The sequence below is a fragment of the Triticum dicoccoides genome, chromosome 3A (genome assembly GCF_002162155.2).
Source record: "Triticum dicoccoides isolate Atlit2015 ecotype Zavitan chromosome 3A, WEW_v2.0, whole genome shotgun sequence".
NCBI lineage: Eukaryota > Viridiplantae > Streptophyta > Magnoliopsida > Poales > Poaceae > Triticum > Triticum dicoccoides.
In genome coordinates, this window is record NC_041384.1 from 281,238,439 (window position 1) to 281,254,725 (window position 16,287).

At 49.3% G+C, this 16,287-nt stretch overlaps 1 protein-coding gene across 5 annotated transcripts in view; it reads left to right on the forward strand.

Moving 5' to 3' along the window:
* The window catches only part of LOC119268076 (light-mediated development protein DET1-like), a 30,966-nt gene that overhangs the window by 13,325 nt on the left and 1,354 nt on the right, over positions 1-16,287 (forward strand). Inside the window, exons 5-10 of one of the 5 annotated variants that reach the window (XM_037549575.1) lie at positions 2,215-2,283; positions 2,693-2,749; positions 2,838-2,918; positions 3,000-3,167; positions 9,394-9,489; positions 12,804-12,903. In XM_037549575.1, the coding sequence (XP_037405472.1) occupies positions 2,215-2,283; positions 2,693-2,749; positions 2,838-2,918; positions 3,000-3,167; positions 9,394-9,489; positions 12,804-12,903 (571 nt within the window). The other 4 variants (XM_037549576.1, XM_037549579.1, XM_037549577.1 and 1 more) reach the window with 4 other exon arrangements.

The window sequence follows — 16,287 nt, forward strand, 5'->3', positions numbered from 1 at the left end:
TTCAGTGCCTCAGCGCTATTAAGTTTCTTTCAACCACATGGGTCTCATGCTTATTTGTTCCTGATGTGAAAGATTATCTTGGTCATGGACTTGAGCTTTCAGCTGCAACACAACAGGATCCTGGAATTCGACACTTTATTCTTCTACCTTGCTACTTCTTGGGAAAACCGGGTGTGTGCGCTGGTACAGTAGTGCACCTGGGCAATACAAACTTTGTTGTGACTGTATTTGAATATCTACAGCTGTGGGACAAGGGAAATTCCATTTTGATTCAAGTGACTGCAGTGTTCGGCACTTTTGGTGCTCTAACTTGCACGTACAAGAGGACATATTATATTTTTCAGGAAGGCAATGGGACCCTGGGATTTTGCAATTTATCCTTGGAACTTGGGTATCATCTAGTGGCAAGATGGTATCATCTAGTGGCAACATCTTGCATACACGCATTCTCAACTTATCTGAAATTTATTGTTGGCTGGACCGTGATATGCAACTTGGTTATTTGGGACACATGGTTGTGATACTACCATCGACTCTATTCTGGTTTCCAAAGTGGCCTCTCTCTAAAATGCAGCAAGCTGAGAACTACATGATGCTTCCTCCAGAAAATATTGCTCAAGCCATGTTCGAACTAAACTTTTGGATGATAACACTTGAGTTCTCTCGAGATCGTTCAGCTAGCCACTTACCCCTTCAGTTCCTTGTATTTCTTCGCACCAGCAGAACTGAGATATATTCTTCTGGGACCCAATGCTCACTTTTTCCGTGGTGGTTTTCGTCTGATCGAAGAGCAATTCATGAGCGGACACCACAGATCACAATATATACGCATGTGCAGATGTTCTTAGGAGGGCTCAGTTTTGAGATGAATCGATCTCAAGGCACCATAGAGACTGCAGCCATGTTGTGGCGCCATTCTACTAACCAGCTGCTTGTTTGTATCATTCGCATTGGGGAGCCCGTGAAGGGAGAGACCAAAACTTGCACTCGCCTGCTTGCTGTCAAGGAAGGGACCTCTAGTTGGTTTAGATTTATCTTGTGTGTGAACAACATGCCCCACTTTTCAACTACAGTTCCATTTGAAACTGAATTAGTGCCATCTCCCAATGAGCTGATCAGGTGCACGCATATGCTACTGCCATATGACCCAGGAGGACTAGCTCTTCACTTAGATGAGATTGGAGGTATTCAGAATTCAAGCTTGATCATCATCGGCTTGGGGGCAAGCCGATTTTCAAGGGAGGGAGAGTGTAACACCCCCTGTATGGGCTGTTGCCATGTGGTTTGTACCTGTGTGTGGGCTACAAGATGGGCCAAGGGTTATCTGTGTGTGGGCCTAGTAGGAGTATATGTATCACGTTGTAACACCAAAGAGATTCAGGTTGCAGATGAATGAATTCTGAAGCTTTCTCACCCCCGGTTCTCTTGTTCCTCAGCCCCTTGTCTGATTCCTCACCCTAATTCTCCTCGAATTATCCCAAACTACCAAGGTACTTAGGTGATTTGTCCAATCTCGATCCATTCCATGATCGGGTTGTGACAGCGGTGGCGGAGAGCGTTGAGCTAGTGGATCCGAAGGGGGGACGGATCCGGTAGCCGCCAGGTGCATCGGGCCGCTAGCACCTCGATCTAGTCAACAGTGGCGGCGATGGTAGGTAGAGGAAGAGGAGGGGATCGAGAGTTTTTTTAGGCAGCATGGGCTGCGTCGTGCGTGGGATGTGGCAGAAAAAGACTTAGTAAGGAAAGAAAGGAAGAAAGAACGAACGAACCGTTTTGTCGCTTGGCGGTGGCATACATTGTAATAATAGGTAATAGATCTGAGTCATTGATCTTTGCGCTTGACACAGAAATTAACGGAAGGGATGACGGATGGAGAACTATGAAAGCCTCCGTCCTTTATTATTAGGTAAAGATAAAGATGCAGGAAACCCCTTATACAATGGGGTAAATATAAAAGACTACATGGCTATATGTATAGTACTCTAACAACGTCAATTATGATGCTTAAAATCATCTCTAATTTATTGCATCCACTGCTGAAATATTCGCACTCCCTGTCATTATTGTGTACAGTTAATCTTGCATCTTTTGAATTGTTGAAACAAACTTATGCTTAATTGCTTATTCTCCCTTCTTTCTTGGTCGTGTGGTCTTTCTTGTGAAGGAAAAGTGTTTTTGTCTCTACTTGTTTGAAATTGTATTTTTTGTTTGCAGAGGGTCCAGCATCTGAAGAAGAAATTTTATTTTCACTTTCAAGACTATGTGGATCTTATCATATGGAAGGTATCTATAGATACTTTCAAGACTAGCTTAAATGAATCATAATAGCAGTAGGATTTTGCTCTGTTTTTCTTTTGCCTTGGTTCTTTCTTTCTTCTCTCTTCTGGTTATTCTTAAGTATTGGCTAGCCTATGTTTTGTCTCCTTTTTGTTCCTGGTTTTGGCTGGTTTACTTTGGAAGTCTTATGCCTTCTCTGCAGTCTTTTATGTGAGATTTTTTTTTCTCCGACTGTCATCCCTTCATTTTTTTATGTTAGATTGAAGTTTTATATTCTTCACTTACAGTTTTTGTTGTTCATTTTAGCTAGCTATCAGTAACCTAAGTATTTACGGGGACTATGCTGTTAACTGAACACATTGTTTCCTGCTAAATAATTTTTGCAAGAGGTGTTTATAACATGATAGTGGAACAGGTACAGTTTTTGGATCGCCGTCACCTATTTATCAAGTTTGGTAGTGTCGATGGAGGGGTAAATCTATTTTCTCCTGACATCTTACCAGTATTTTATTCGCATCTTGTCACCATTTAATTGCAGACACTCTAATATATTTCTTTAGGTTACTCGAAGCACTGATCAAAACCTAGCATTCTTTGCTGTGTACAACATGGAGACGACAGATATTGTCTCACTCTATCAGGTATCTATGATCATCAGAGATGCTGTTCAAGTTATTGGATATATTTTCCCTTGTGTTTGAACATAATACATAATTTGTCAGCAGAATTCTTCGGAGGAGCTGTATTCATTGTTTGAACATTATTATGATCATTTCCATGCAAATCCTCAAAATTCTTCACATGAGAAATTTATCTCGTCGCATTCCAATAGTGTTCATGCTCTTGATCAACTTCGCACCATTAAAAATAAAGCAAGCAGCTCCTCACAGGTAATGCTGTTAACGCAAGTTGTATGAACTATGATGCATTTTTGGTGAACCATTCTATTGATCTGTTCCATTCAAATGCCTCGACAAGATGCGAGGACTTGTGCATGTTGCGGCCCTAATGGTCTCTTTATTTCCAAGAATGATGCTCTTATTGTCGACTCTACTGAAATGTTTCAACGTATTCTAGTAATAGCATGCACAATTTCCACATATGTTGTAAGAAAGAGGTTTTCTTGGATATAACATACATGACATGCAATATAAAAAACAGTTTTCTTGGATATGTATGTTCAGAATTAATTGCATAATAAGGAGATATTCTTGGATATAATGTGGAGAATTCCAAATAATGTAGGGCTAGAAATTGAGTTTTAGCCTTCCAGGTTAGCTTCCCTGAGCATGCTGTCAGTTCTAGTAGTACTAGAAGTCCAATTTGTTTCAGGTTTAGTGAATCAACTAAGAAAAAGCAAACTTTGTTTTATCTTTAAGCTTATTTTCTGGTGCTTGTCATGCCTTTTCAGTTATATATACCAACTTACATGCAGTTCCAGATGACGTGGTATGCTTGTGAAAATGTTAGAAACCCATACCGTCACAGACCCAATTGCTCGGATCTGGATCGGGGAAGGGAAGGGGATGAGATCGGGCTTGGAAGAAGGGTTTCTTGCCAAGGAAGATGAGATACAGAGAGTAGGCGAGGAATCCAGTTCAGATACAAATCACGCATGCCTTGCTACTGGCTACAGCTGACTATATACCCAGCCACTCACACACGCGGGTGGGCCCATGCCACATGGCAGCGGGGGTCCCATCTTCACACGTCCACCGCATCAACCACTGGTGATGCAGGTGTGACATTCCCCACTCCTTTAGAACGGGCGTCCTCTTCAGAAGATGCGTGTTGCTCGATGTCGTCGCCCGGAGGTTCGTCCCGCACTAGAGCTTGTGGAAAGCGGCGACGAAGAGTTTTGTAGTCCTCCCAGGTTGTCAATGTGTTGTCGTTCGTCCAACGGACCTTGATCTACATGAGAGCACTGTTGCCGTGCTTGACCATGTGTCGCTCCACAATCTCCACAGGCTCGTTATCGTGGCCAGCGAGATCTGGCGGCCGCGGGAGCTCGGAGAAGACCGGCGTGTAGTTGGGGGTGAACGGCTTGAGCTGCGACACGTGAAAGACGGGGTGGATCTTGCTGTCCGTCGGGAGCTCCAATTTGTATGCCAACTTTCCAATCTTGTCGAGCACCGTGAACAGCCCGAAGAACTTGTATACCAGCTTGGCACAGGGACGGTTGGGACGGACGACTGCGCATATGGTTGAAGCTTGAGGAGGACGGAGTCTCCAACTTCGAAGGAACGCTCAGTGTGGTTTTGATTGGCCTGCTTCTTGAAACGGTGCTGGGCGCCCAGAATGTGCTCGCGCAGACGCGCCGTGTACTCCCCAGTCCCAGGGCTCGCCGTCGATGACCGGCGTAGACTTGTCGTCCCAGAGTGCCATGGCGCCAAGGTTGGGATCGACTCCGTAGAGCGCCTTGAACGGAGAGCATGTGATGGACGAGTGAAAGGACGAATTGTACCAGAACTCCGCTGTGGGTAGCTAGCGCCTCCATTGCCAGGGCTCATCATGCACCGCGCATCGCAGGAACATCTCCATGCATTGGTTGACCCTCTCGCTCTGGCCGTCCGTCTGCGGGTGGTACGCCGTGGAGTAGAGCAACTTGGTGCCCGCGTTGGCGAAGAGCTCCCACTAGAGCGCGCTGGTGAAGACGCGGTCGCGGTCGGAGACGATGGACCTCGAAATGCCGTGGAGCTTGACGACGTGATCCCAGAAGACCTTGGTCACTTGCAGTGCTTTGAAAGGATGCCGGAGCAGGACGAAGTGCGCGGACTTGGTGAGCCTGTCCACGACTACCATGATCGAGTCGAAGCCTTCTGATGATGGCAAGCCCTCCACGAAATCTATGGTGAGGTCGCGCCGTGGTGCTGTTTGTACGGGCAGCGGGGCCAGCGTACCCGCCGTCTTGCTTTGCTCGTGCTTGGCGTGTTGACAAACTTGGCATTGACGCACGCAATCCGCGACATCGCCCTTCAGGCCCTCCCACACGAAGAGCTTCTTGATGCGCTGGTAGGTGGCAGTAGTGCCGGAGTGACCACCTACCGCGCTGTCGTGCAAGGCGCTGATGATCTTGGTGCGTAGTGTCGTGTTCTTGCCAATCCACAACCGATCTTGCTTGCGAATGAGCCCCTTGTAGAGTTCGAACCCGTCGTCATCGGGGCTGATGATTGCCAGACGCGCCAAGCGCTCCTGTGCATCGGCGTCCGTGGCGTAGGAGTTGGCCACCTCTTGCACCCATGCGGGTTGGCAGATCGAGAGTGCGTCGAGGTTCAGCGCGTCAGCGGCACCGTTGTCGCTGCCGCGACGGTACCAGAACTTGAACTGGGGGCCTACCAGTTTCGCCATGGCCTTTCGTTGCAAACCGGTAGCTAGCCGTTGATCTTGAAGATTGCATAAACTCTTGTGATCTGTGATGATGGTGAACGGTCCTTGTTGAAGGTAGGCGCGCCATTTATCGACGACCATCATGACGGCGATGAACTCCTTGTACGTCGATAGCTTTTGCTTGCGCATGCTGAGCGCCTTGCTGAAGAACGTTACAGGGTGGCCCTCCTGAGCCAGCACCGCGTCGACACTAGTGTTGCATGCGTCCGTCTCAAGGGAGAACGAGCGCGCGAAGTCGGGGAGCGCGAGCACGGGCGTGGTCACCATCGCTCGTTTGAGCAGATCGAACGCAATCTGAGCCCGCTCTGTCCACTCGAAGCCCTTCTTGGTCAGAAGGCTGGTCAGCGGCTTGGCGATGATGCCGTAGTGCGCGAAGAACTTGCGGTAGTAGCCTGTGAGGCCGAGGAAGTCCCGGAGCTCGGTCGCCGTGGTCGGTGTAGGCCATGCCAACATGGCATGTGTCTTCTCCGGACCAGTCGCGACGCCGTCCTTGGAAATGATGTGGCCGAGGTAGGAGATGATGTCTTGCGTGAACGAACACTTGGATTCCTTGGCGTACAACTGGTGCTCCCGCAACAGGGTGAGGACGAGGCGCAGGTGTTCCAGGTGCTCCTCCAATGTCTCACTGAAGACTAAGATGTCATCCAGAAAAATGATTACGAATTTACGAACATACTTGGCGAAGATGGCATTCATCAAGCACTGGAAGGTGGCCTGGGCATTCGTCAGCCCGAACGGCATGACCTTGAAGTGGAAGTGTCCATGATGCGTCTTGAACACCGTCTTCTCTTGGTCCCCAGTGCGCATTCTGATCTGATGATAGCCGGCGCGGAGATTGAGCTTGGAGAAGAATGCTGCGCGAGCCAGCTCGTCGAGCAGTTCGTCTACAATCGGTAGCGGGAACTTGTTTTTGACCATGGCGTCGTTGAGCCGCCGGTAGTCGACGCAAAAACGCCATGTGCCGTCCTTCTTGACGAGAAGCATCGACGCTGCGAAGGGGCTCATGCTGTGCCCAATGACGCCCGGCTGCAGCATCTCTTGGACCTAACGCTCGATCTCGTCTTTCTGCAACGGCGAGTAGCGGTAGGGTAGGGTCTGGAGTTGGCGGGGCGCGTGTCCTCCACCAGCGTGATGGCGTGGTCGTAGCGACGATGAGGCGATAGGCCTTTTGGGTTGGCGAACACGTCGGCGAAGTCGTCCAGGATGCCCTGCATGCTAGGCGGTTTGGTGGCTTGGGGCTCCGTGGCACGGGGCAGGTCCAGCACGGCCATGTACCATATGTCGTTGCCGGCTTGCCATTTGTGCAGCTGATCGGGCTCGATCTCTTCCAGCGTCTCTTGTTGCTTGGGTTGAACACCTTTCAACGTGATCATGGTGCCCTGGTGCTCAAAGGTCAGCGTCTTCTCGAGCCAGTGGCAGCTCATCCGGCTGAACTGCTTAAGCTAGTCCATGCCAAGCACACCATCGTAAGCCCCCAAAGCCAGTTGCCGCATGTCCATGCGGAATGTGTCTCCTCGAATCCACCACTGCAGCCCTTGGACCATGCTGTTGCAGGACATGCACTCTTCATTGGCGACGCGTACCTCGACCGCCGGCACAGCGACTGGCGTTGCTTTGATGCGGTCTGCGAATGCCGTGGAAATGAAGTTGTGCGTGCTCCCAGAGTCCACCAACAACAACATAACTTGGTTGCCGACGAGCGCTCGTAGACGGATAGTATGCGGTGTCTCGGTCCCCGTGACAGCGTGCGTGGAGAGCACGCAACACTCGGGTGTCGGCTCTGGTTGTGCCGGTGCGCCGAGCAGGTCCAAAGCGTGGACCGCGCCGTCGCTGAGCAACTCACCGTAGTCGCCGACATGGATCGTAGGCAGTTGGGTGGCTGGCTTGCACCGATGCTCGCGGGAGTACCGATCTCCACATTTGAAGCAGAGGCCGTTGGCACACCGATGCTCGCGTTGCTGGCGCTCGCGTGCCAGGTCGTCGTTGGGCACAACAGCGCCCCCTGGCCGTGGCGCCCCCACGGCCCGTGGTGGTTGTGGCAAGAGGGGTGGTGGAGGTTGACTCGTGGGAGTGATTTGCGGACGAGCACACTGATTTTCCGCCTCTTCTTCCATGATCCTGGCCAACACGGCAGCACGAGTAATGCTCGACGGCTCTTGAAGGCGGACCATGGCCCGGAGATCGTGCGCAGGCCCAACAGGAATTGCGTGATGAAGAGCTTGGGGTTGAGCGTCGTGTCGAGGGCGAGCAAGTGGTACATGTGGGCCTCGAACTCCACCCAGTACTCTGCGACGGTGCTGGTCTGCCTGAGCTGCAGCAGCTTATGCATCTCCACCTCGAACTCATCCGGACCGAACTCGCTGATGAGGGCCGCTGTGAACTCCCCCAGGTTGGCGCAAGGTGCGTTTGACGGTACGCCTGGAACCAGTGTGCTGCGTGACCGTCGGTGTAGAGCGACGCCATGGTAACCCAACTGTGTGACGGTATGTGGTACAAATCAAAGTAGGCGATGCAGCGGTCGGTCCGGAGGTTGGGCGCGTCGCCGTCGAAGCGAGGAAAGTCATGCTTGGGGGGCTTGACCGTGTACTCCTCGGCTTGCCCGTAGTAGATGCCGCGGCCTGGCCCATGCCCGTGAATGGCGGAGATGGCCACGTGGGAATCAAAGGAGGCCCGTTGTTGGAGAGGCGAGCGGTTGGTCCTTGGGGACGAGGGCCGCGTGTTTGCTCAACAGACGTCACCGAGGACGCCTGGGGCTTGCCGTCTTGGGTGTCGGCCGCGTGCGGTCAGTGGAGCGCAACGGCGGTCGGTGATGGTGGTGGATCGCGGTGCTGCCGCACCTCGTGGACGTCTGCTTGAGTGAGATCTAGTTGCTTGCGGAGGTGCGCCAGATCAAACGACACCTGCGTGTTGAATGCGAGCTGCGCTTCGAGATGCTTGTCGCCCGCGAGCTTGCTTTCATCGAACCGCGTCAAGAGCGACTGGAGCATCGATTTCAGCTCTCCGGTTGATTCGGACATGGCGGCGATGATGTGGCGGGTTTGGGCAGACGTTTGGTCGGCGGCGCAGTTGCACTCGCTCCAAATCAGGCCAACCCCACTGGGGATTTCGGGTGGATCTCGTCGGAGCAAGTTCCACACCCCCATCGTGGATGTTACAGCTTGATCGAGAGGGTGAGAGTGGCGGCGGAGAAAATTGGTGGTGGGGAATGGAGGCTCTGATTACCAACTGTCACAGACCCAATTGCTCAGATCTGGATCGGGGAAGGGAAGGGGATGAGATCGGGCTTGGAAGAAGGGTTTCTTGCCAAGGAAGATGAGATACAGAGAGTAGGTGAGGAATCCAGTTCAGATACAAATCACGCATGACTTGCCTACTGGCTACAGCTGACTATATACCCAGCCACTCACACACGCGGGTGGGCCCATGCCACATGGCAGCGGGGGTCCCACCATCACACGTCCACCGCATCAACCACTGGTGATGCAGGTGTGACACATACCTTTCAAATGAAAAAACTAGAGGTGTGAAACGGTCACTAGTTGCTGATGGCTTATTTCTTGATAACTATAGTTACTACATATTTCTCATTTGTGTACGCTTAAGGCATCTGATTTGTGAACAATTTACCTCTTTTGTTAGAGGATGTAATAATGAACCTTTTTTTTTTTGCGAAAATAATAATGAACCTTTTGATGATTGCTAGTTTGCTATTTGTTTTCTGTTTAGCAGTTTGTGAAAAAGATGATGGCATCACTGCCTTACACTTGCCAATCACAAAGTCCTTCACCATACTTTGACCTGTCGATTTTTCGTTATGATGAGAAGGTTTGTTCTACAACTTGTTTGAATATATGTTATACAGTAGTTCCAGTTTGGTTAGTTTTCTGGCTTGAGTCACCAACCTCTTTCTTGCTTTTGCAAACAACCAATATGGTCTTGGTAGAAAATTGAACATGAAGCACACGTTAATACATTATTAACTGGAATGTCTAAACATTTGATATTGTTGCGTTGGGCTTACTTTAAGTCTGTCATTGAACCAATGATTCTTGAAAACTCTGAGCAGGACATTGTATATCCTGCTATTTGTAAAAAAAAAATGAGAACAGAGGGGAGACTCCTCCATGTCTTATTCATATAGGAGATGACAAGACTCAAACCCGGGCCGGCGACAGCAACCTTTGTGCTGTCTATCACTCCACCCAGAAGAGCTTCTCATATCCTGCTATTTGTGACATGTAATATGTGTAGCTTCTATCCTCTTTGAATAAATAACAACAAAACAAAAATTATATGTGCAGAGTTATTGGCAAAAAATAATACATAGTACAAAGCAGCATCTTATAAAATGTTTTTCTACTTAGAATGTTAGTATCAACATCTGACTTACACATATTGATTATACTTGAAAATGGAGCCGCTATGTTTTTTCTCATGTATCCACTTGTTATGACATTATTACTGCAAATAGATACTATGCATTGCACTGTAGTCAGAGGTCCTGTTGGCCTGGGAGATGATTGCCTGTTTGCATGTTGGTAACTTGGTGATGATTTTGCATATTTGTTGGGAGAGTGAAGATGCAGCTACATTGCCATTTAGAGGGGTGGTTGCTGGTGATCTGATTAAAGAAAAATGAGAGAGTATAGGTGTGGTTGGCGTGAAGGGAAAGAGTTGTGCAGTATTAAAATTTCAGTTCAATTTATTTTGATGAGATCGGAGCTGAGCAGGGGCGGAGCCAGAAATTTTGTGAAGCCCGGGCAAGTTTGAGCCTAGCTAACTGAATGATGTAAAAAAATTCGGGGGTTTGAATCAAGTTTTTTTCCTTGATATCGGGTTTTTCAGGTAGGGGCCAAAAGAACCATTTTTTGAAAAATCATTTTGGCTTTCTCGCCTGAAATTATTTAAACAAATTTTTATTTCAAATTCATTTAGCAGTAGAATATATAGTATTTAACCATTTGTATACGAAAATCTTTTTTTTTTTAAAAACCACTTGGCGCACTTTATTAAACTGAAATCAAAGTTACATCATCCACAATGTCCGAAAGTAAAAAGCTGGGAGGATCACCATCCCAAACAAAAGTAGAATTTAAATTGAAACTATGTCTAGCAAGATTGTGCGCCAATCTATTAGCCTCCCTAGGGCAATGAGCGAAGGATACCGCACCAATACGGTATGCTTTTTGAAAACAATCAGCCAAAATAGCAGTATAGGGGCTCCAAATCTCGATCACGCCATTGCATGCTTTTTGAATAACTTCCAATGAGTCAGATTCAACAATGACTTGATGACAGCCAAGTCCTTCAACCAACTCTAGTCCTCGCTGAATGGCTACTGTTTCCGCTGTCGTTGCATCAAGGAGATGATGAAGCAGCCAGGATGCTCCCGCAAGAGCCTCTCCTCGGTTGTTTCGAAGAATTGCCACTGCTGCACCCGTTCCATCTTAAAAAAAGCGGCATCAACATTTAGTTTATACGCAAATCTCTTTGTGTTCTAGCAGTGAACACGCGTTAATCCTTTCCCTAATGCGTGGGTTTGAGTCCTCCCTAACCCACTGTGGTCATAAATTTTTCTTTTAAACACTGATAACATTAGAAATCAGGCTGGCGAAATTGGTAGTCGGCCTGTGACCTCGAAAGCACTTCCACCAGGCTAGGGGCTATGTTGTGTTAAAATATGCATACAGATTCTATTTGATACTCCCTCCGTTTAACGCTCTTTTATATTACGGGACGGAGGGAGTAGTGTGAAAAACGCTCTTATATTACATTACGGGACGGAGGAAGTACTAACTAAACATGTAGCAAATAAATTCAGGGTCTGAAGAAATATCCGGTAACCGGTCGGTTCTTTAAAAACTTGACCAGTAGAAAACCTTCATTTAGATAGACAACATGTAAAATAGCATCAAAATCCCAGACCACAAATCTACATTAATAGTGAAGTGAAATTATGAATTAGCAGTCATACAAATGTAATTTTGAAATGAAGTAATATAACCTCAATGACCAATTCTCCATGGCCGAACCTCAAAATTTGAACCTAAATAAATCTACCAATCTCCAAAAGTGCAATCTCACCTAATCTCGGAGGAGGGGACAAGCAGCTGCCGGCCGATGATGCAAGCCGTTCCTGGTATCCGTTTTGGCACAACCCTCCGCCGGCCATGTACCCAGCCTAGGCCTGCATCCACTCGCCGCCATTCCTTCTTCGATCGATCTAGGGTGGCGCCGTCCGGAACAGCTGAACAAGCGGGGTCGTGGGGAGTGGAACGATCGACCGATCGTGCTTCTTTTTTGTTTGAGAAAAAGATCGTGGTCCTTCTCGTCTGAAGTAAACAACAGCCGAACAGACCTCTTGCTAGGTTAGTAGCCCAGTAGGCCCAGTTCTCATCTGATTTAACGTCAGGGCGTCAAGCAAGTCTCGCCTGATCCATTACTTGAAGGAAAAGGAAACCTTGATTAGCAAACCAGAACGAGCCCAGCTGCCTGGGTAAAGCACGATGTGTTGACGGTTTTTCTCAATGTAACGGAGCCATCGTAGCTGGCGCGTACCTAGCGAGCCCGGGCAAATGCCCAGGGTCGCCAGGCGCTGGCTCGGCCACTGGCACTGAGAGAAGCAGTGGCAGGTGATTCAAACCAGGGAGGTGGGTCAGCAGGCTGCAATACTTCTTTTGTGGGTTCCAGCAAAGGAGAGAGTAGTGGGTGCTAAGCACTGTTGCTAAAATGCAAGCTTAGCCCCTGCATGAGGTTGGGTTGAGGTTGTAAGTTAAACCCCTTCTACTTCGCAGAAGGCCTGGGTAGGCTAGGTATTTCTTGGAAATTTAGTATCCGTGTTCCTATACAATGTGCGAGTTGTTTTATTTATATATAGTATAACACTGCACTTGTTTTGGACTAATGGCTTTTTCATTGCTGTAGTAATTTAGCTCAAAGCTAACCTATGCAATATGAGCGATTCCATCGTGATGAGTAATGACAGTACTGGTTTAGATGTGTCCAACTTGCACTTTCTAAATCATTTTTATGACATTCCATGGCTTTGTTTATCTTCTCGATATTTGTCGTACTCAAGTGCATGATAGTAATTTTCCCTTCATTTGATATATCGTGTTGTTTCGTTTCCTTGTTTGCAGCTGATTTCAGCGATTGATCGGCATAGGCATTGCACAGAGCATCCGATAAAATTTATATCAGTGAGGCAACCAAATGTTGTCAAATTTAAGATAAAACCAGGTAACTGTTGATCCATTGCTGTGACCAAGCATCTAGATTCTAGAACTAGGGTGTGTGGAACTATATCAATTTGAACTTGTATCCGCATGAGAAGTCAACATTAGTAAGGCTCATGTGCTCAAATTCTAGACCGTAGCAAACTCGTCACACTCATCCTCCACAATCATGTTTTGCATGATCATGCAAGCTATGATCACCTCCCACAACGCTTTTGGATCTCATACCTTTGTAGGTCCTCGAACAACTGCAAAACGGGCTTGGAGCACTCCAAATGTCCTCTCCACATCCTTTCTAGCTCCTTGTCTTTGGGCAAAGTGAGATCTTTTCTCACCCCTTGGATCAGAGATGGTCTTGACGAAGGTCGCTCATGAAGGATAGATATCATCACAAAGATAATAGCCCATGTTGTAGTCATGAAAATTGTTGGTATATTTGCACGGAGGAGCTTCTCCCTTGCACAACCTTGCAAGCAATGGAGGCCGCTGCAACACGTTGATGTCATTGCTAGACCCAGGCATCCCAAAGAAAGAGTGGCAAATCTAGAGGTCTTGTGATGCAACTTCTTCAAGAATGATGGCTGGCTTCTTACAATGGCCTTGATATTGCCTTTGTAGAGCATATGGGCAATTCTTCCATAGTCAGTGCATGCAATCCAGAAATCCGAGCATACCTGGTCACCCTCTTGCTTCCAGTGCCATGAGCCGTGCAGTGTCTTGGGCAGTTCGTTCTCTCAAGTACTTCGGTCCAAACATCATGATCACCATAGTAGCAAACCTGATCATGACTTCGACGCATATGCTTTCGGACATCCGGAGGTACTCGTCCCATGAATCTGTGGCCGTGCCATAGGCAAGCATCCTCAATGCAGCGTGCACTTTTGGTAACCAGATAATCCAATCTTTCCAACGGTATCCTTCTTCAGGATGAAGTAGTCATCATAGGCCCGAACACCATTGTAGAGGTGATCGAACACATTTCAGCTCATCTGCAATCGATGAAGAAAATAGGACTCAAATAGCGCATTGGGGACAAAGTAGTTGTCCATCAGCTTCACATCATCTAATGATGACATATCTATGAACTCGGCGTAGAAGTACTCGGTGGCCGAATGCATCGTGTTTGCTTCAAAGTAAACAATAAAAATGTCAATAAATTTGGCTGTGGCATTTGACCAAACACTTGCTGGGCACCGTGTCCACCATGGACGGCAATGTGGCAGAGGGTACCTCGGCGGTAGCCGGACCAGGGATGGAAGGGCGGCGTAGGCAAGTTGGGGCTGGCGCTCGGTTGGAGCGGCGGAGGTCCAGCAAGGCCTGAACGGCGGAGTGGGTGGTTCAGCGGCGGCGTGGGTCTCGGATTACACGGATACAGAACAAAGGGGAGGGACAGAGTGAGAAAAGCAGGGCTTGGGGTAGGTTTTTTGTGTGGGCCGTGGGTGTCGGACGCCTATGTAGCGGCTGTCCGGACATTCGCAAACCTCCCTGGCTTTGCTTCCGGTTTGCGAGAATTCGGACGTACGGACTGGTCCGCGGACATTTGATGCATGGCGTTGGATGGCACAAAGTGTCCGGTCTGTGCTGGACGTTCACGGGTGTTTTGATGCACAGTGTTGGAGATGCCCTTATCTCATTAATTCAAGCAAGATAGCCTCATCTCAATCCCAGAAGCCTCGTCTCAACCCCATAAGGAGCAGCAGGAACTGCGTGCCAGTCCTCCCCTTTGATGAGGCCCACGTGTGGATCACAGCGCTTGTCCCTCACTGTGAGGGAGACTAGCGGTAGCACCCCCACCTCACATCTGCTGCTGCCGGTTTCTGAATTGGTGGCGGGAAGTTCAATGGGGAAAGTCACAGGTCAGAGAAAAAAAATCTGACCGGTGTGTCCCCAATCGGTGCTAAACGCTGGAGCAAATTTGGTTTATTGGACCCTCCTTGCTTTTTTTTTTCTTAGACCTGCCTCATGCTGCTTAGACTCCAAGGCCGATAACCAGACCAATGAACGGTCATGAACTCCCACACTATAGTGATGTATTCAGTAATCATGAGGGCAACATGACCACATCAGGGCAAGCCAAGACAGTGATGTAATCAGTAATCATGAAGGCAACATGACAACATCAGGGCAAGCCAAGACATAAGAAATCGTACCTGACTTTAAGGGTGCAACTGGGGCGGGCCTTTCCGCTAGCTAGCCGTTAGCCTGCCCCACAAATAAGTCCCGCTAATTCTCCCATGGGCCAAGTGCGTTATTCATGCGGGTGCGTCCGCTGTGTTCTAGAGCGGCTGCATATCCCGCAAAATGCTAAAGCAGCTGTCATCAGCTTCGAGCCTGCGACCTCTTGTCCTTGCTGTCCCTGGCCTTCTGCTGCCTGCTCTATTTTCTAGCAACATCCGGGTTGCCGGCGACAACAGATTCACTTTATTTCCCTTTTCCTAGAGAAAGCAGGATCGATCGGCCGTGCTCTGCGTACATGTTGTGGCACGAGCACGATGAAAAGGCCGATCAGCTAGACGTACACCTGGTGACACTGCTGCGGGGCACCATGCAGGCGTTCCAACTGCTTCCCCCAATCGTGACAGACCAGGGCCATTGCCTCCCTGCCAACCGTGCCATGGAGGCTATGGCCTGCGTGCTCTCCGCCTAGCTTCACGGACATATTTTGGGACGGCAAGGGCGCCGTGTGGTATGGTTCTGCCGTACGCCTGTGGGTCTACTTCATCGATTTTTAGTCAAAAGAGACCACCTGCCGGATTGAAATGACAAAAAAGACCACCTCTGGATCAGATTGACAAAAGAGACCCCCATGGCTGTGGCGGCAGGCGCATCAGGCAACACGTGGCACCTGCCGCCACGCCGTGAGGCGGCCGGCCCTGCCGCCCCATGCTGCCAGGCGGCGAGTCGCTGCAAGAGGATTCCAGGCGGCAACGGAACGGGACTGGTCTGATGGGCCACGCCGCCACTGTTTGAGGCGGCCACCACTGTACCTGCTGTGCTCGGTCCGACACGCTGCTGCTGCTGCACGCGGGACGGGTGGGCCCTGCCGCCACCGTGTGAGGCGGCCGGCACTGTAGCTGCTGGCACCGTATTATGTGTACCACACACTGGAGCGCATTTGCTTGAACCGGACATAGCAGCTTTTTGGTCGTCCAATTAGCGTAATCACTAGAGATGATCTTAGCTAGCAATGCAATGATGCCACTCAGTGACCCAACCCGTGCATGCAATGGTGGCAGCAACTACAGTTCCGGCCGCCTCATACAGTGGTGGCAGGGTCCACCATACCCAGCTCCGTTCCGTCCTGTGTGGCGAGGGGCTGATGCGCAGGCTGCCGCCTGGCAGCGTGGCGGCGGGGCCGGCCGCCTCACGGTGTGGCGGCAGGTGCCAT